The 21013-nt window shown below is 47.3% G+C and overlaps 1 protein-coding gene across 2 annotated transcripts; it reads right to left on the reverse strand.

Moving 5' to 3' along the window:
* Positions 1–315: 315 nt before the first annotated feature.
* Positions 316–19518, reverse strand: LOC122365652 (toxin Tbo-IT2-like). 2 transcript variants are annotated; one of them, XM_043337060.1, is made up of 3 exons: positions 19369–19518; positions 8434–8518; positions 316–769 (listed from the first exon to the last, which is right to left on the reverse strand). In XM_043337060.1, exons 1-3 carry the CDS (start codon positions 19457–19459, stop codon positions 622–624), a joined length of 324 nt encoding a protein of 107 aa, XP_043192995.1. In that variant the 5' UTR covers positions 19460–19518; the 3' UTR covers positions 316–621. The 2 variants fall into 2 exon arrangements, with proteins under 2 accessions (XP_043192995.1, XP_043192994.1); XM_043337059.1 differs by having other exon boundaries at positions 316–796.
* Between the last annotated feature and the right edge of the window lie 1495 nt (positions 19519–21013).

Consider the following 21013-nt stretch of genomic DNA (forward strand, 5'->3'; position numbering starts at 1 on the left):
AAGACCTGCCTTGGGGGGCTGTACATTGACTGCAGCCAGCGGGTGGGAGCTCTTGGCCGATAAATCGTATCGTATTACATCTGAGGCTTGAACGGACTCTGAAGCCCGAAGGACTCGGCTGCTGCTGCTTACACGTCTGGGCCCAGCTACTCCAGGGACTTCTTTCGACAAACATCCTCCGTGGAGAGCAATATCTAGAAGCCACCCACACCGCTCGGGTTTCAATAAGCCCATTTCATCTCGCCTCCGCTCTCCGTTCGACCCAGCGGTGAGTCTTCCTCGACCCACACGATCTGTGATCGCCACCAAAACACGTTCTCCACTCAGCTTGTATTGCAGCGTTGCCACAGACAAGACGAGCGGATACACACCGTCCCACCGAGACGGCCGACACCAACCCAACACCCGGCGTCCCACGCCGAGACGACGACTCTACAACAACCGAGACGGGGGCGGGGGGCGGGCGCCGCGGCTCCGATTAACAGGTGTGGCTGGAGGGGACCTGCAATCGGGGTCACGGGCCCGCGGGGGCCCGCAGGCCCGCTCCGAGGCGCGCAGAGGGCCGGAAGGGGCGCGTCAGAGCCGGCCTGCGGGCGCGGCGGGTGGACGACCGCCGGCCGCTTACTTCCTCTTGCGACCCCAGGCCTGGAACAGGCCGCCGCGCATGCACTTGCAGTTGCTGCCCCAGAGGTTGCAGCGGCACGTTCCGTTGCCGCAGCAGTCGTGGGGCCGGGCGTCACACGAGTTGCCGCGGCGAATGCACGAACGCCTGTAGACGTACACGAACGGAGAGCGTCTGAACAGAACATTAGAACGGCTCAGTGGCGGCACGGCCCAGTGGCCAACAGAGACAGCAGGGGCGGGAGGGTGGCCCACAGTAGTCAACAGCGACATCGGGAGCGCTCTACAGGGGTCAAATGGACTGCGGGAAGGGGACGACTAGGCACGCACGACAAGGGAAGTGACAGCATGGCGCAATGAAGTGTTTTAGAAGTGTTTCAGTCAGGTGGATTAGGATGTGTAAGGGATGGCCATACATACAAAATGAGCCATAGGCGCGGGAACCGGGAGGTGGGGGTGGGGGCGGTGCCCCTACAACTTTGAGACGGATACGGTACTTTTTTTGCAAATGTTTTCTTTTGTTGTTGAAAAAGCCATGGGATGAAAAATAAGTGGCCTAAAACCGGTGAGAAAACTAGATTTGGGGGGACCCTAGGTTTATCTCTATCATGGCGTGCCCCCCCCCCCCCCACTCTGAAACTAGTTCCCGCGCCCCTGAAATGAACATATAAAGACGTTGGTGGTCACAGTCATCTTCAAGGTAATTATGTTCAAAATTAAAAGCTACAAATACGTTCTCCCTTGTTCACTAAGTTCAGCTAGGCGGGTGATTGACTATATCTGAGGTCTTGGATACATTAGCTCAGAGCCATTGCAATTTTTCGCTTGTAAATTTTCAGAACAACTATGTTTTCTAACCTCCCATATAATAGCTACGAGAAGATCAACCCCCGAGGAGTCCCCTGGAATTATTTACGCACAGTTGCATTCCTTGCATTCAACTTTTGTTGGCTCCCTCACCCGGTCCTTAGGTCCACGGTTGATCAGGCGCCACCGCAGCTAATACGCAGTTAGCACGACATCTCCCCATTGCACAGTGATGCAAATGGGGTTCACGAGTGGCCATAAATACGAAAAAGGCCCAAAATTCAAGTTCACTTAATCGAATAAATCGTAATATGGTCAGTCAGGCAAATGTTTGGGGTGTCTGAAAAAGTATGATTTTAATGTTTTTGTCAAAGCCGGCCTCGTGTATGATTGTCAGAAGTCGAGACATTTTCGATGTCGTAAAATGACTGTCAGGTACTTGAAATTCAAGTGCCGCTGGCGTGCGTTCATGTCACACAAACTGCAAAAATTATACAAGAAAATGATCCCCGAAACCTGCTGCTTCTAATGCCACGTCATAAAAAGGCGTATCTATTTTGGTTTGGCGGTGAGCTAACTATTTGTAATCATGTTGCAACCGCAGTTTTTTACCAAAAATATTTGCTTTCAATTCACCTACAGCACTTCACACAGTGTGTGCCCGTTAGTGCACCATATCATAGCATTCCCTAATCATTTCTGAGTCGCATAGTGAAAGAATTAAGGCGCTAGCACAGGGCTGACCGGCGCTACAGAAGTTTTCGTCCGGCACGGTCGGGTGCCGTGGCGCAGCGGGCGGCCCGGGTGGCCGCGCCGCCGCGCCGCCCGGACGCCGCGCGACGGCACCCACCCGCCCACTGCGAGCCCACTGCGGCGCCCGACCGCCCGGACAAAAACCTCTGTAGCGCCGGTCAGCCCTGTGCTAGCACCTTAATTCTTTCACGATGCGACTCAGAAATGATTAGGGAAGGCTATGGTATGGTGGACTAACGGGCACACACTGTGTTAAGTGCTGTAGGTGAAACGAAAGCATTTTTTTCTTAGTAAAAAACTGCGATTGCAACATGATGATAAATAGTCAGATTACCGCCAAAGCGAATGAGATACGGCTTTTTGTGACCCGGCATTAGAAGCAGAAGGCTTTGGGGATCATTCCCATGCATATTTTTTTCAATTTGTACGAAATGAACGCAAACCAGCGGCGTTTGAACTTGCGAGTGTCTGACCGTCATTTTACGACCTAGAAAATGTCACGACTTCTGACGATAATACACGAGGCCGGTTTTGACAAAAACATGAACACCATGTGATTTCAGATGCCCCAAACATTTGCCTACTCGGCCATATCGCAATTAACTCGATTTGGTAAACTTGACTTTTGGGTATTTATGGCCACTCGTGAACCCCATTTGCATCACTGTGCATTGTCAGCAAAGGCTGTGTGTTCCGCCCAAGTCATTCTGCCCACGTGTGCGTGTTTTTGTCCGCATTCATGTCCGGAGGATATTAACCCGCGCCCCGCTGGGGGGGGGGGGCAGAATCTGCCCCCCTCCCGTTTTTCGCCAATAACTTCTAAACGCGTTACGCCAGCGACGTCAAACTTTCAGTACCTTATCATACATCAATTTGACACGTTCCCTGAAAATGTGAGCGAAATCCGTCGGCAAATTTTTGAGAAATTGACGTTTTAGTGACGTCATGTTCGCCATTTTCGCCTCAAAAATGGCAAAATTTCAAACGCCGCTAACATCTTCATTTTTAAAGGAATCAAGACGTAACAAAAAAGGTTATACGTGATTCTACTTTGTCTATCAAATGGCTATCTCGGTTTTTTGAAAATTTTGGATTTTGGCCCAAATTTTTTCAAAAAACTGACTTTTTTGGGAAAATATTTATAAAATCCAAAATTTTGAGTGTATCGAAAAAACCGGAATATATGTCAAAGAAGTGGTCTATGTGCACCTACATACCAATTTCTAGAAGAATCGGTTCAAAAATGTGGGAGTTATTCAAAATTTTATGACGTCACGACAGACAAAAATTTTGAAAAATGATTTTTTTTGGAAGTTCTGGACCTCGTACGGAAACAAAAATAGCACCATTCGATTCGCCGTGAAAAACTGCATCAGATAGACACCTTTTTAGGCCTTAACAACCAACTTCAAAATTTGACCTCACTTGACCTGACCTTGACCTGACCTCGACCTGAAATTCATCCAGAGGTGGTCCATATCACTTATTGAGTGCGCCTATTGAATTATATGAGTAAAATGACCCATAAAACATGTGTCGCACATGCCCTTTTCTATATTTTGTTTTTGGTGACCTGACCTGACCTGACCTGACCTTGACCTTGACCTTTGAATGACATTGTATGCAACGAATATTGTCTTGGTAGTCTAAGAACACGTTTTGGGCAATCAGTCTCACTCCATTCTTCGGCAACTACGGTGCAAGGCCGATACTGTAGAAACTTGCATCTTGTACCCTTGACCTGACCTTGACCTGACCTCTGACCTACTTAAGCAAAAAAATTTGGGCTCTTAAGATCCGCCTTGTTGAGAGCTTTCGATTGCCGTTTTCCCCGTCTTTCTACGACCATCGGTTCGGAAGTTAGACAGGGGGGGCAGAATCTGCCCCCCCCCCCCCCCCCCCAGCAGGGCGCGTATGGCTGAATAGCCCAGCGGGGCGCGGGTTAAACCTTGGCGATCAGCTAACACGCAACGACATTACGTGTCGCTGCGGGGACATTCTTATGATTTCTGCTACCCATTAATGACGTCATGATCACCACCCACGGCTCCGAGTCAGCCACTCTGTGACGTCACGCCCATGCTATGACGAGCAAATATGACGTCAAGGAACCAATGGGGATGCATGACGGACCAGCACGGCTGCGGCTGAGAAGCGCCGGTGTGACGACACAACCGCTGCCCTTTCGGTGCACATCCGTCAGCATTCTGACGTATTCGGGACGTCACTGCGCATTTTGTCGGGAGCCCACCGCGCGTTATTCGGTAAGTATTTTGTAAGTGTCATTAAAAGGGGAGAATAGGAAGGAAATGGAATGGACAAGGAAGCAAGGGAAGGGAGAAGGATCAAGGGTTAACAGCGATATTGAGGGGCCGGACAAAAACGACGACTGAGGGCGAATGAGCTGGATGGGCCAATGTGCTCCATGTGGGCGAATGGTAAATGTTCTAGTAGTAAATGTTCGCACCCATGAAAAACGATATCGTATTCGTAGTAGGTTTTTATCTGTTTGGTATAATTACTAAATCGTTTGCCAAATTTTCAGAATCTTATTCAACGTTGCGCATACAAGACCCACGGTAAAAGCGAAAATGCACTCAGCATTCATCATTCCTGGTTGGTACCTACATCTACGAAAACAATTCTTAACCACTCTGTCCTACTTGCCAAATCATTTTGTTTCGAGTTATTAGTGTAATGGAGTATGGCTGTGTGCTTATTTAATAACCACTTCATAACATAGTGACAGCTATCGACCGATGGCAAAGCCAGCTGTCAATGCGAATGTCAAAAACATTTGGCGGCCATCACAAGTCCAGAGTCTCCCTAATGAAATATGTTGGTTCCAAGTGGATTGCACGACACAAACATTTTTAATGTTAGGCATGACACGACATTCATGTATTAAATTCAGACCGGTTTCGAATCACAAGATTCATCTTCAGTGACAAAACTCTTTTCAAATTGATACAGGACACATATTCAAACACACTTTTGATCATAAAATATATCGCACACGCACATGCAATAGTTCGAGTTCAGCTTCGAATTAGAAAACTGCCTAATGCAATTAAAAGTACAATGACGTACACAACGAAACAGCTACAGAGAAGAAGCAGTACATTCCCTGATTTAAGAATTCTGGAATCGTTGTATATTCATCGTCTGAGGCCGCAAATCAACGACATGTCCTCGGCGTATCCACTACGTATCACTGCTTAACTGTGTACTTTTATGTAGCTGTTTCGTTGTGTACGTCATTGTACTTTTAATTGCATTAGGCAGTTTTCTAATTCGAAGCTGAACTCGAACTATTGCATGTGCGTGTGCGATATATTTTATGATCAAAAGTGTGTTTGAATATGTGTCCTGTATCAATTTGAAAAGAGTTTTGTCACTGAAGATGAATCTTGTGATTCGAAACCGGTCTGAATTTAATACATGAATGTCGTGTCATGCCTAACATTAAACATTTTTAACATAATTGTCTTCAGATGTCTAGGCAATATTGCCAATTCACCATACCGTAGGGGAAGTTACATTCCATCATAGATTCTTGCGATACTTCAATATTCATTGCCACACCTTCTGACGAGAATTATAGCATAAGCGTTTGACTCGTAACGGAGGAGCCACCGCAGCCATATTCGGTATTCCCATCATCCGCCCAGCCTGGCGCCCTAGCAACGCCAGGTATGTTTCTCATATGGGGTGACCTGTGACAGGGGGAGGGCTGGGGGGGGGGGCGGGGAGTTGGGGGTCTGGCGGCGGGCTCATTCGTCCGGTCGGCTGCCATTAGCCGGGTACGCTGTCAGCGCCGCTCGGCCGCTATATTGGATGACGTGCTCTGTGGTGTATGATGAACGGACGGGCTACGTGGCCACCCGGAGAGGAACATGGCAGACGGACGGGGAAGGCGGGAGAGGGAGACGGGGAAGACGGATATCAGGGAGTGGGGAGGGAGATGGGACGTGGGAAATGAATAGGGAGACGAATGTAGAGATGGACAGGAAAATGGGGAGGAAGGGAGACGAATATAGGGAGCAAGTAGGGAGACTGGTAAGACGATGGGTAAGGGAGACGGACTAGGCAGACGGTCGAGAGAGATCAGGAGGAGAGACAGGCGCGGATCCAGGGGGGCGACGGGGGCGGCCGCCCCCCCCCCCCCCGACATCCGAAAAAGGCACCCATAGCCCGCGGCAGAGAGGGCGCCCCGAGCAAAACAGAGGCGACACAGCAAAGGTTGAGCAGAAATAGGGCGCCTCCAGCAGAAGTTGGGCTCACCAAGCAGGAGAGCGACGCCCAATTGCCCATTCCCAGCAGATCAGAGTCGCCCCAGAAGCAGATGGGCGCCCCCAGCAGAAGAGAGGCGTCTTATTACAAGAATAAAAAGATGCCTTCTGTTCAAGAGGGGCACTCCTGGCAGGAGAGGTGTCCCCCTGAAGAGGAGCGACGCCCCAGCAAAAGTAGAGAGGCGCCCCCATTCCAAGAAGAAGAGGGGCGCCCTAACCGCAGATAGGCGCCCCAACAAACTACAAAGAAAAAGAGAAGCCCTATAATAGAAAAATGGGTGCCACTGGCAGAAAAGGGGCGCCCCCGGCAGCGGAGGGGGCCCAGCAGGAGAAAGGAGCCTCCAGCAGGAGACGGGCGCCCCAGCGAAGGGGGGCGCCCCAGCAGAAGAGAGGAGCCCCCTGCAGGAGAGGGGCGCCCTCAGCAGAAGAGGGGCGCCCTCAGCAGGCTGAGGGCGCCCCAGCAGAAGAGAGGCGCCACAGCAAAAGTTGATCAGAGATGGGGAGCCTTCAGCAGAGGTTGGGCTCGCCAAGCAGGATAGGGGCGGCCCATTGACAATATCCGGCAGAAGACAGACGCCCCAGCAGCAGATGGGCGCCCCCGGTAGAAGAGGGGCGCCTCATTACAAGAAGAAAAGGAGTATATTCTGCACAAGAGGGGCGCCCCTGAGGCAGCGGAAGGGCAACCCCAGCAGAGGGGCTGTGCCCCAGTAAAAGGAGAGTGGTGCCCCGCTCCGAGCAGAAGAGGGGCGCCCAAGCAAAAAGAGGAGCCCCATAAGAAGAAAGAGGATGCCTCTGGCAGGAGAGAGACGTCCCCCGCAGTGGAAGGGCGCCCCCAGAAGAGGCGTCTCTAGCAAAAGATAAGTGCCCCTGCAGGAGAGGGGCACCCCAGCAAAAGTTGGGCAGAAATGGGGCGCCCCCAGCAGAATTTGGGGTCGCCGAACAGGAAAGGGCCGCCCCATTCACAGTAGAAAAAGGGACTCCCCAGCAGCAAAGGCGTGCCCTAACAGAAAAGGTGCACTCCCAGTAGAAGCGGGACGCATCAAGAAGAAGAGGGGCACTTCTAGCAAAAAAAAAAAAAATGGGCGTCCCAGATAAGTGGGCCGCCTACAGCAAATTGGTCGTTCTTAGAAGAAATGAGGCGACTTTAGCAAAGTGAGCCTCCCCATGACGGATTGGGCGATCCAAGTAGAGGTTGGGCGCAAATATCTTTAAAACGGCGGCAGCCGTCTTAAAGATATTTGCGAAAAACCTAGGGGGACGTGACAACGCACGGCGTGGGTTTTAAACTCTCGATTTTGACGACGGTTTGGCGCCCCCGGATTGCCAGGTCGCCCCTATTTCAACTTGCCGCCCCCCCCCCCTCCCGAAAATTCCTGGATCCGCCCCTGAGGAGAGACAAATACGGAAGATGGCTAGAAGGATGGGAATGGCAGACGGGAAGCGAGGTTGATGTTGGGCTAGAAAACGGGTTGGAGCCACCAGGAGAGGGGTGAGTGGAATCCACATACTGAAAAGGCGGAGCTGGGAGGCGGTCAGGGTGGCCGGACAGGGAATACGGCTGGCGGAGGGGCAGAGACATGCAGGACTGCGGGCTAGACGGAAAGGTAGAGGCACTCCCACGAATTTCGCGAATTTAGAGAGATGAATATGGGAGATAGGGGGGGGGACTCATTGCGTCTCAGGCTTTCCAAGTTTTGTTGTATCTAATTCTAGACGATTCGAGTGATATTGTGATTACATGTTACACGCAGGAGAGACATTACACATTACACAAGAGAGATGGAAATTGAGGATCAAATAAGGACGGAGAAACAGTTACCTACATATCAGCGAAGATGTCAGATAGGTAGACGGAAGAGACGGCTGTGGAGGTATAGCTTGCAGACCTCGCCATTACAATAAATTACAATAATGTTTTCTTAACATGTCCAGCTTTTTTCAGCGTCATTCAAATACTTACTTCTGTGCTGACTTCCTTAAAAGATTTGCGAGTAGGTTAGAGTATTCGTCCATTTCTAGCGGCATTTCTTGTTCGCTGCCTCCAACTGAGAACAAAGAGACAAATGTCAGTTTCATATGCACGCGGTTACATTCGTGGGGAATATTTGAAATTGAGTCCCTTTCTTTATTTTATAAAGACGAAGGAATATCACATGTGTCAGATGAAGGAAGGAAGACCTTGAAACTAGGGTCCTCTTTGATCACACAACGATGAGTTTCAATGAAGTTCACACCACTTTGCCGCAAATTTCTTCAGCCTTTCACAGCAGCCATTACCATCTACATTACCAACCACTTCACAACATAGCAAATATGATCAAATCAGGAATCCGAGCTGTGTACTTGTACGAATTAAGTGCCAGCCACAAAACAAGCATGAACTTTTACATAGCATATCGATGCTGCTATTCGTTCGTTCGGTGTATGAAGACTATAGAGGCGTATTGCCTGAGCCTATGCAACGTATGTTTCAAAAAGTCGGATGCGGGCCAGCCAGACAAGTGGATTGGATGGACGCTGCTTGCGAAGCTCAAGCCAAAGAGAAACATTTTCAGGCACGGCGTTCACCCGGCTTCATAGCATCATGGAACTTGAAAAGGTGTCACATACAGTTTGTCTAGTCGACGTTTTTACAGCAAAGAAAAGGGTGTTTTGTTTTTGACTGCCGAGTGGCGTGCAGCATCGATCCTCGGCGGCGTCTGTGTGCCTACTGCGCCGTTCGTGTGAACAACGAAAAAACAACTGTCATTTCGCAGCGACGGGCTCACTGGAGGAAAACGGCTCGCGTTCGTTGGCATTTGCTACAATTATGTCGCTCGTGAATGCTTTCTAGACTGGTTAAACATTCTCCTGTGATTAGTCATATCAGTTCTGACATGTAATCCCGCAACGGGGTATGTAGTAGTGGTGTCAATTTCAGAAAACGTACGTCCAATGTCCGTCCAATGTCCAATACTTACGTCGACTGTCCGTCCAAAAATGTCCAAGCCAGCCATTTGTCCAAAGATGTCCGACATCTACGCAATAGTTTACACCCAACACCGTTATTTAATTTGCTTTTAATGTATCGTTACCAGCTCAAAAGTGTTAATCATATAGAAAGCTAAGCTTTCTAATAGCCAATCAATGTTAAACACGATTACTTTATAAAAATGTTGAGGTGTAGCAAGCTATTGTCCAAAGTTGTCCAAAGCCTGCTGTCATTGTCCAACCGAATTCCGAATTGGACATTGGACAAAATCGGAATTCCGAAGATTCAAGTACCGATTGACACCACTAGTATGTAGTACAGGATAGAACTAGCAGAAGATTGCAAAATAAAGTCGAACATGAGGCGAGTTAGTTCTATGTACATTCTAGGACTGTTTCGGATATATACTGTGCAAAGAAAAAATGGAGGGGAAGTGGCCTGAAATGAATGCAAGTGTACGTCATTTGTGATTCAATAAATATGTAACGATCAATCATCCGCTAGCAAAACATAGAATTATCCCCGGGTTTGTCATTCTTGAATTATTGAGATATATTTCAAGTTTACTCGGGAAACGGTGCCCTTTATGTTTCGTCCTTTTTTGAAGTCATAGACTGACGTGAGATTGACGTATTGTGGCCGGATCCAGACGAATTAACGAACTACGCAGATTGTAACGACGACACACACCATTAGAGCAGCGTGTGCTAACGAGTCTGAAACTCGACATGAGCCGTACTAACGCGCCTTTTAATGTTCTACATCAGTGACATGCACACTGCCCGGCAAGAACCTACGCCGTACCTGTAATGGCATGTTTGATATTAGGCAGGATAAAACGTTATGTAACTTTATACCGTGCTATTTGTGACTAGTTACCACAGAGCAACTGTACTAGTCTGTTAATCATTCAAACGCTAGTTCACTCCACATTCATAATGTACTAATGGAACAGGTGTAAAGCAGGTGGTTTAACGTTCAAGTGGACAGAGTTGTAGACATTGTAGCAGCTAGTCCAGCTGTCATTTTATGCTCACAGACATCGGCCGTTCTACATAGTCCGACAGCGTAAGGGGCAAACCAGCTCACCTTTGGCCTCTAATTGAGACGTTGATAGTGAACAAACGAGCGTACTTTTCTATACGAGCCAAAGTTATCCTTGAACTCCCCGCGTTAGCTGAATAATCCATTATGTCCGACAAATTTCACGAAAGACTAGGAAGCCATGTCTTTCGCGTGAGATTAATCCAACATGACGTTCGCACGTGTGGTATTCTATCAGAAAACACACAGCTAATCTATTAGACCAGTTGAATTGTTATGAGTGACGGCATCAATTGTTAGCACAATACATGCCACATCATTTGAAGCCAATTTCGGTGAAACGTGATCGTCAGCGATCGGTGCTATGTGGACGGGTGCGATAATTAAACATGCATCCTTGGCAATCGATGTATTGAGCTGCTATCGAGATTCTATTCAATAAGTCAAACGGCAACTGATGTCGTCCTGTCGCAGGAACACGATACGGGCCACGTTATAGGTCACATAGGTAGGGCCGCGAACGAGCAACAGAGGTCGTGTGCTTGTTTCAGATAAATCATCGCGATGTGTGCGGTTTTGTTAGACGCATGCGTGCAAAGTCAAACTGTGAGGTGAGACAGTGATCTGTATGTAGTGAAAAGAGAAAAGCAGAGCGATGATGTTCGTACGGGTGATGCAACCATGCACTTTTTATCACAAAGGAATTCAATAGCGCATACTCCCACAAGCGGTAAGCGTGGGCTCACCCAAAGCACTGCACCGAAGGAACAGACAGAAAGGAGCGGCTTTACCCTAGGGTACACTTTTGATGCCCTAACCGGTCGGAGGTGATGCTCGGTATACTGAGCGGTGGTCTGCTATCACCAACAGAACCATTCCGACCGGGAAACCCGTGTCACCTAATATCAGGCCATCACCGGCACCAACAACACAGCAGCGCCTGACATCAGCACCGCTGCCTGGATGTCATTGCCGACATGCTCGCTGGAATTAGGCTTGTGGGAGCGCAAAAAGTCCAGGTTTTAACGATGAACTTTTAGTGTTTACTTTTAATGAAGCTGTCAGCCTAGTTCTAAATAAGTGTTCGTTAACCCGCGCGGGGCTGGGGTCTCCAGCCGAACGCGCGGGGCTGGGGGGGGGGGTAAATTTTACCCCCCCTGTTATCTCCCGAACTAATGGTCCGATTTGGAAAATTCAAACGCCAATCGAAAGCTCTCATCACGAACTACAAAAAACATGTACTTAATTTAAAGTTTGAGGTCAAGGTCAAGGTCAGGTCAAGGGTACAAATTGCAAGTTTCTACAGTATCGGCCTTGCACCGTAGTTGCCGAAGAATGGAGTCATGGACTGAGACTGATCGCCCAAAACGTGTTCTTAGGCTACCAAGACAATACTCGTTGCATACAATATCATTCAGAGGTCAAGGTCAAGGTCAGGTCAGGTCAGGTCAGGTCATCAAAAAACAAAATATAGAAAAGGGCATGTGCGACACATGTTTTATGGGTCATTTTACTCATAGAATTCAATAGGCACACTCAATAAGTGATATGGACCACCTCTGGATGAATTTCAGGTCGAGGTCAGGTCAAGGTCAGGTCAAGTGAGGTCAAATTTTGAAGTTGGTTGTTAAGGCCTAAAAAGGTGTCTATCTGATGCAGTTTTTTACGGCGAATCGAATGGTGCTATTTTTGTTTCCGTACGAGGTCTAGAACTTCCAAAAAAGTCATTTTTCAAAAAATTTGTGTGTCGTGACGTCATAAAATTTTGAATAACTCCCACATTTTTGAACCGATTCTTCTAAAATTTGGTATGTAGGTGCACATAGACCACTTCTCTGACATATATTCCGGTTTTTTCGATAGACTCAAAATTTTGGATTTTATAATGATTTTCCAAAAAAAAATCAGTTTTTTGAAAAAATTTAGGCCAAAATCCAAAATTTTCAAAAAACCGAGATAGCCATTTGATAGACAAAGTAAAATTACGTATAACCTTTTTTGTTACGTCTTGATTCCTTTAAAAATGAAGATGTTAGCGGCGTTTGAACTTTTGCCGTTTTTGAGGCGAAAATGGCGAACATGACGTCACTAAAACATCAATTTCTCAAAAATTTTCCGACGGATTTCGCTCAAATTTTCAGGGAACGTGTCAAATTGATGTAAGAAAAGGTACTGAAAGTTTGGCGGCGCTGCGCGCCGCCGTTTTTGAGATATCGCAAAAATTCGCGAGGGGGGGTAAAATTTACCCCCCCAGCCCCGCGCGGGTTAACAACTGATTTATTGTTAACAAAAAAAAACTCGTAGAATTTTCGTAAGTGCAAATATAATATAAATATTATAGCATCAAAACATAAATATTTTAGCATCAAAACACAAGACGCTTTGAAAATGGCTGTAATATTCCGCCCATAACAGTTCAATGCACCGTTCCATATCAATTGATTGACTTAACTGTCCCAACTCCGGCACTCAAACTCCGTTTTACTGCGGACGAAATAGCGATCATTGGAGAAATCCCGTTGCAACATCCGCCTTGAGGCAGCATTTCCGAATCGCATACAAAATGAATGGACCTGATCATCGCCGATTTATCAGCATATTCATACTTCGTTAGTTACCTTAGCCCGCGCACCGACGGGGGTCTGCGCCAACTTAGTACCGACGGGGGGGGGGGGCGGATGACCGCCCCCCCTGAGATCTCGAGAACGAAGCAAGATAGCGACAAGCGGTAAACGGCATCGGATACGCACGGTCAAGATCTACAATTTTTACTAAGGTCATTTTCAGGTCAGGTCAAAGATGACGTCACAGGGGTCGAAAAAGTCAAAATGGCGGCGCTAAATATGGAGAGAGTTTTTCTCGAATAACTTTCGAATTAGTCAAGATAAGAACAAACTAAGGGCATCATCGTGATCCTCTCGTCAATCCGCATCGAATGATATATATGTTGACCTCGAAAGGTCAAGGTCAAAGGTTGACCTCAGGTCACGTGACCTCGAGGTCATCATGTATATCATTCGATGCGTCTTGACGAGCTGAACACAATGAGACCATCCACGCGTCTGTATCTTGTTCCTGTACGGAGTTATTGGCCAAAAACCTTTGGTGACCTTTGATGACGTCACATGACCTCACAGCTGCCCAACAGCAAAACAGACCTCAAGGTAGTGAAGGTTGATCGTATATAAAGTCATGTATGGTATATGGGGCCATTCCGACCCGTTTTAGTGGTAAAAACAGGGAGTTGATTTTTCTCCCATTGACTTATAATGGGGAGGTCGCGAAATTGACCTGACCTTAGGTCACCGATATCGAAATTCCGAGATATACAAATTGTAGCTACTAATGACCTAATAACATCCTGCGACTTTCAAAGGCCTCCGACATCTACTGTAGCTCTGGCACGGTGACAAAGTTGCAAAAAAGTGACTTGAGGTTGGGTCATTCAAAGTGACCTGGTGACCTGACCTTGAAAGGTAGGAGGTTCAAACTTGCACACCATGTGTAAAATTGATAAGGGAATAGTCATACCAAATTTCGCGGCGCTACGCGCCGCGGTTTTCCCGCTATTCGCGAAAAACCTCAGGGGGGGCGGATATCCGCCCCCCCCGTCGCACTGTGGGGTTTTTATCGATCCTAGCACGAATTTATTTATATCGCATCCTCCGCTACCTTAACTAATTTTATTTCACCTTCAAATGGTTAGGCGTAGAGTGTATGATCCCTGACAACATGATTGGCTCTCCTGCTTGACCCCATCCCTCCCCCGCCCCCTCCCCACGGACTCAGCACTGAAGCGTTTTCGGCTAGCAATGCATCGTGGGCGTGGAAGCGTTTAAAAAGTAGAACGAAACTACAATCGTTTTAGAAGTAGATATTTGTTCATGTCCAGCCCAATCACCAAAAGGCATTTCGGGCTTAACCTTTGCACTTTGTTAGTCCTTACTCCTTGCACTTAAAGGGGGAGGGGGTCGCACAGACTTCTGTCCTCGACTTTTCGCAACTAACTCAAGCAAAACGTGGCGGATCACGACGAAACTTTCTATACCTTCGATTCGATCAATGTTACTCACACACTTAAAATTTCATGACCTTGACCTTAATAAAAATTTGACCCGTGACCTGTTTCACCAGACCATGTCAGGCTGGTATCGATTTGGCGCTTATCAGCGCACATTATCGGCGCGTTTTCAGTCTTGTTGTGGTTGTTAACTCTCCAAGGTATGAAATGCTGTTTGTTCTTTGCATTTTAAGGTCACGTTAAGGTCAAATCAAGGTCTTTTACCTTAGATGACCTTAGTTGACTTTTTCAAGTTATACGATTTTTTTAGATAAGTGCTTGGCGCTTATTTCGAACTTAACGCCCATTTGAAGATTTAAGTAGTTTTGGTGCCTAACGGAACATGCTACGAAGCCGTCAAAGGTAATCGACGCCTACCTTCTATGGATAGCCGGCAAGACACCTACTGGTCGGGCCTGACCTGACCCGGCCTAGCATGAAAACATCATCCTTGATCAAAACTAGCTTGAAATTCGTGATTAGCACCCCAAAAACCTCCAACCTCACTTAACAAAGTTACAGCATTTTTCGATTTACCTATATCAAAGCTCTGTACTGAAGTTCAATAAGGTGAATATTGGCGGCGATAGCCAATAAAATGGACGCAGCGTTGCAAGGATGTTGTTGTTTTGTTCAAAAAGAACATTTGGCGATAGAAAAAATAATGTCAACATGGTATCACCCCCTTCCTCCCTCCTCCCAACTCCTATACTGACCGGAAACCCCCAGGCGGTGTGCTGCGGTCGGGTAACCCGCCGCGGCGCGGCCCGGCGGGGCGTAAGAAACCACGCGGCACCGTCTGCTTTGACGTCTCATAGTGACTGGTTTAGGCAAATTTCGGCAAAAAATGAGAGCTGCCCCCGATGCAGAAATTATTGGAGAACATTTTGATATACATTTCCACGCGTAACACCGCGTATCAAACTTTGTAAGGCAATAGTTTGCTTGTCAACTCTCTGAATCAAGAAGCATTTTAACATTTTTAGCATTTTGGTCAAAAATTATACATTTGGATGAATTTTGGAAATTTTCGTGCATACCATCATCTTCCTTATAAGTCAAAGATAATGAAAACATGTCGAAACTATAACCTGCTGTTCAGGGAAACGAGTGAGAGGGCGTTTTATTGTAGTGTGCTTTTTCGCTGTATGCAGGTAGCACGACGCTGGTCAGGACGAAGCTACACTTTGAGAGGTTTTTTGAGGCATAAACAATCATTTTACAGACGATTTAAGGTGTGATTCGGATGCGCTGGACAATTCTACGTGGAATGAATAACAAAAAAGTGGAAATCGAAATACTTTAACTTGCCACTTAATGCGTGCTAGGATGGCATAAGTCCCCACGGTGCGTCGGTGCGCGGGTTAGTCTTCCCATCAAAACGTATATTTCGAAAGTTATAAATACGATGACATATGTAGATGCCAAAAAGACACGTCTACCGCAACACATAGTTCCTGAAGTACTTACAATAGGCTTCTTCTACTGTCTCAAAGTCACCGCAGTCACTTTGGCCAAACGAGGTCCATCAATGCCACAACCAGAGCTCTGGATATCTGGGTATCACAGAGGTCCGCTATGGCCGCATGCAATGAACACCAGCTGCTATTCCTCCATATGCGCCACATCATTAACCCTCGCGGGCCCGGGGGGGGGGGGCGTTTTTCGCCCCCCTGGCGAATATTTGCGATAACTCCCGAACGCTTAGGGATAGGAAGGCGAAACTTTCAGTACCTTTTCTCCCATCAATTTGACATCTTCTGAAGTAAAAAATATGGACCTAACCCCCTTGATGACGTCACAAGGTCCAATTTTCTAGACCCCTGCACGGCAAAAATCGGCGTCACAGACGCAAACTTCAAATAGCTGCTAAAAATAGAGTTTTAGAGATAAAGACAAATTACGAGCACGGCTGTGTAGCGTTTGACCTAGAGAAAAATAGAAAAATAGTTTTGGTGACCTGAGGTCAGAGGTCAGGTCAACGACCCCGAATTGTGGTTTTAGTTTTTCGCAAATAACTTCGACAAAAATGGTCCTAGAGCTACGGCAGTGGTACCATCGCATTCGCCTTGTCAAGCCGCGTCGAATGATATATATTTTGTTCGGAAAAGGTCAACTTTCATGTTGACCTCATGTGACCTCGAATGACCTCTGGTTGACCTTGACACATGAAAGGTCGTTTATGATGGATTTGTACCCGCTGATCACGAATCTGGCATCTATTTTCCTCTAAGCCTTCATTTAGAGCTTCCGGATGGCAAAATTGTCTTATTTATTATTACTGACTTGAATCAGTGAAATAGCCTCTAGCAGGGATACTCTTCTGTGACCTTGACCTTTGAGCAGCCTTGTATCGTAAGATGAACCACAAATAGGGAACTGATAAGCCTCAAAACATTTCAAAACATCTTGGAAGTTAGCACGCAAGATGTGTGAAAAAGTGCCAAGTTTGAGGTCAATTTTGAGCGTGACCTTGACCTTGACCTTTGATTTGGAGCACATTTTCAGAATCCTCAGATTCTCTTCTTTCGTTTGACACCCAATTTTGCCGGTTTGATGCAGCCTGCCGTCCTCTAGAAGGCTTACTTTGAGATCACTACACATGTGCTGGTTTTGGCCTTTGACCTTGACCTCTGACCTTGAAAATTGACCTGAGGTCAAAAATTTTAGGTGCATTAGAATCGTCTCGTAAGGACCTTTCGTTTGGTATCGCTTTTGTTTCCGTAGCTCCCTTATTTACGGAGTTAGACAGGGGGGGCGAAAAACGCCCCCCCCCGGGCTGCGGTGGTTGGGATTACCCCCCGGGCCCGGCCGGGTTAATCACGTCCAAAGTTCACCGCAAGCCCCCGAGGCCGCCCTCAAATCCCTGCACGTGCATTAATCATACACAAGAGATGAACAGTTGCCGGCAATATGGCAGACCACATGATTGAACGAGGTGCATTTGCTGACGGAAATGGCTGGAGCGTAACTCATGGATGTGAAATTAGAGCTGATATGTTATACAAGTATGTAGATCCGTATAGACTTCAAAGCACAATGCCAGGAAAGCTCTTAGCGCAGGCAGTTAGTTGTTCAGTTAACCCTCGCCCTGGCAGGGCATTTTTCATAACACGGCCTGGCAGGGGGGGTCGATGCGACCCCCCCTCGCGATTGGCTCCTATGGCACATAGAAACACCAAATTTGGTAGGTAGGTGGGCCCCCTGGAGTTCTCGCCCCTGTGCAAATTTGGTTGCTCTAGGTCAATATTTAGGGGGGTTTTGGGGGGTATGAATGTAAAAATTTCGCTAAAAACAGGTCAAAAGTTTTTCGCTTATAACTTTTGATCTAATTAAGATAGAGCAAAAAGAAAAGCACCAGTGAGCTCAGCACGTCAAGGCGCGTCGAATGATATACTTTTTAGCTTGTTGAAGTGTACTTAAAGTTTTTCTTAAATTTTAAGTAAACTTAAATTAATAAATTAAGTTAAAGTTAACCAAATTGCATCATATCGCATATCATTCGATTCGGCTGATCACCAGGAACACAATGATACCATTTTTTAAGCTCTAGCGTCATTATGTGCCAAGTTATTGGCAAAAACGTCATTTGACCTCAGTTGACCTCATTTGACCTGACCCATGGATAAGTACACCAAACAAAGAAGCACCAAGTGACCTGCTGTTAAGTACTATGGTTTCAAAGCACAAAAGTGATAGAACGAAGCGGATATCTCCAGTATTTTCCGAATTTAGTATTTTCCCATAGGCTTAACATTACGACGTAATGACCTCTAACTGACCTCAGGTCAGTGACCTCAAAAAAACCAAACTATATGTTATACAACTCGGTGAACTTAGCACATCCTGAAAGTTTGAAGGAAATCAGTGTAAAACTGTGAGTTGGACAGGTGCAAAAAGAAAATTGAAATTTGACCATGACCTTGTACCGGTTTTCCTGACCTGGTGACCTGACCCAAGGTCACCCGGACCTGAAATTTTCAGGTCATATGTAAAAAGGTGGCCCCATAGGCTGTGCCAAATTTGGCGGCGCTGCGCGCCGCCGTTTTTACGCTATCTTCGAAAAACCTTAGGGGGGGTCGCATCGACCCCCCCCCCCCTGCCAGGGCGAGGGTTAAATGAAAGGGAGGAGTTAGTTGTGTTTATTGCGAATAAAATATGGAGCTCGAATTGATGTGCTGCTGGTACTGGTCTACATATGTTTATTTTTCATGGAGATCATCGCGTCTTCAAGACATTGCAAGATTTTGTTACACTGGGATGCGTGTCTCTAGGTCTAAGGATCATTTCCAAGCAGGCATATGTTTTCATATTCAGTTGTCTCATGTCCATGATTGTTGGTCCTTTCTTAGACTGATTCCAACTTGTGTGATTTTTTGGTAAGCTATGGAGAAAAGTTGCTGCATTGCAGCGTCTGTAGGTCAATAAGGATGGATTCTACCTGAAATCAACTCAATATGATATCCTAGGCAGTCCATTCGAGCCGCTTCGCTAAGCTGCGCCCTGTCAATGTCCATGAAAGATTTTGTTACGCCTGTAAGCTTCAAATCATGACAGAAAATTCGCCTCATTTTCCCACAAAACTTAATTGCAAATGAGAAGCGAAATGGCCGGACACATATAATATCCCTGTGTTGTATACGCATTAGACAAAGTTCATGATCCGCAAGAGTAGATAGGCGGAAGTTCCCCAGCAGATATTCCCGCATTGTCAATCTCTCGCGGAGGGCCCCCCCTCTCTCTCTCTCTCTCTCTCTCTCTCTCTCTCTCTCTCTCTCTCTCTCTCTCTCTCTCTCTCTCTCTCTCTCCCTGCCTCTCACCGTCGTCGATGTAGGAGGGGTCTGGCTCGGCCGCTCCGGCCGAGTGGATGGCCAGAAGCGCCAGCGGGAGGAGCAGCGTCACCAGGCGCATCTTGAACCGCCGCCGAGCCGCCTCTGGCCGCGCCGCCACGCTCCCACGCCGACCTGAAGCGCCTCGGGGCCCGACCGTGACGTCACGCCGACGACGGCCAATCAGCGGCCGCCGGGGCGACGCACGCGTCGGAGCGCCGCCGTGGATTGATGATGGTAGGGGTTAAGGGCTAGGGGAGAGGGAGGGAGGGTCCAGAATGGTTTACCACCTGTGTGAATGTCGAGTTAGCTGAAATGTTCAATCGTCGGTGACGAGGGAGACATTGAGAAAGTTTGCGTGCTAAGTTATCGTGATGAAGTGATTTTGTGGCAGGTCAATGAAGTTTGAAGACGTAGATCGCAAGGGTTTGAAATTGGACTGTTTGATAGACTAGGATGCAAGCGCAATCTGTTGAGCAGTTCCTGGTCAATTGTGTGTAAACTCTTAGCTTTAGTGTCTGAAAATAGCTTAAGCGAATGAATATCCAGCAAACGCGATGTGGGCAATGGGTGCACGCTGCGCTGGCACAGTTCACAAATCACACTTTACATTGATGTCCTGGCCTTTGATTGTTGGTGATCGGTCGGTCAACGTGCACTGCACGCCAAAGAAAAAGGGAATAATATAATTGAAATGGACTCTCTAAGTTTGTGCATTTTTATCTGCGCGACCTTTCCCGTCCGTCAGGGTTTGGTTGTCATCTGGCATTATCCCTTGTATACCAGGCATAACCAAAGGCTACTAGGAATGCATTATATTTGACAAAGGTAGGTACGTGGCACGTGCATGCATTTGTCCATTAGTTTGACAACAACCGGCTGGGCAGTCAGTTGCGGGGCAGTACCGTAGCTCTGTAGGCCATAGCCTCAGGCTGAAAACTGCTCAATGGTTTGATCCGATCTATCGTCCTGGCAACATGTCCCGAACACACAGCATGGTCCAATTCATATGATCAGTTCTTATCTGCCGGCGATACACCAATAGAAATGGGTATTACAGACGGATATTTCAATGTCTTGAGCATTGGCCACAAACCCGGCAGAAATGCACATTTGCTTGGCTCATGTGACCGTGGCATGGTCCACCGACCTCTATAGTTGTCGGTCTGGTCCCATCTTTTATGAAGCGTACAAATGAACATATGTTGTCATGATGAATATAAGCCGCAGACATTAACCCGCGCCCCGTTGGGCTCCGCCGAGCAACGCGCCCGGTTGGGGGGGGGGGGGCATTTTGGCCCCCCCTAAGATCTCGAGAACCACGCAACATAGCGACAAGCGGTAAACGGCGTTGGATAGCCCCAACGGGGAACTACCTTGTGACCCAATTTTATTGACCTAGGTCAAACTGATGACGTCACAGGTCAGGTCAAAGGTCCAATTTTCACCGTTTACAGGCATTTCAAGAAATGCGTTGTAAAATCGAGTAAAATGCATTTCATTGAAAATCATCGATGGGGAAATGTTCTTCAAACACATATTTTGCTATTTGAGGTCACTGATACCAGGTCAGGTCACAGAGGTCAGGTCACGGGGGGTCACAATATGAAAGTGTCGTGTGATACATGTTTTATGG

The sequence above is a fragment of the Amphibalanus amphitrite genome, unplaced genomic scaffold, assembly GCF_019059575.1.
Source record: "Amphibalanus amphitrite isolate SeventyFive unplaced genomic scaffold, NRLGWU_Aamphi_draft 000755F_arrow, whole genome shotgun sequence".
Taxonomy (NCBI): Eukaryota; Metazoa; Arthropoda; class Thecostraca; order Balanomorpha; family Balanidae; genus Amphibalanus; species Amphibalanus amphitrite.

What these genes read in the sequence shown, in the direction of transcription:
- LOC122365652 (XM_043337059.1), bottom strand. Translation starts at nt 19,459, where the DNA reads ATGCGCCTGGTGACGCTGCTCCTCCCGCTGGCGCTTCTGGCCATCCAC. An exon ending in CCCCTCCTACATCGACGACG is followed by an intron (nt 8,519 to 19,368) that starts GTGAGAGGCAGG and finishes CTTTGTTCTCAG; the next exon opens with TTGGAGGCAGCGAACAAGAA. An exon ending in TTAAGGAAGTCAGCACAGAA is followed by an intron (nt 797 to 8,433) that starts GTAAGTATTTGA and finishes TGTTCTGTTCAG; the next exon opens with ACGCTCTCCGTTCGTGTACG.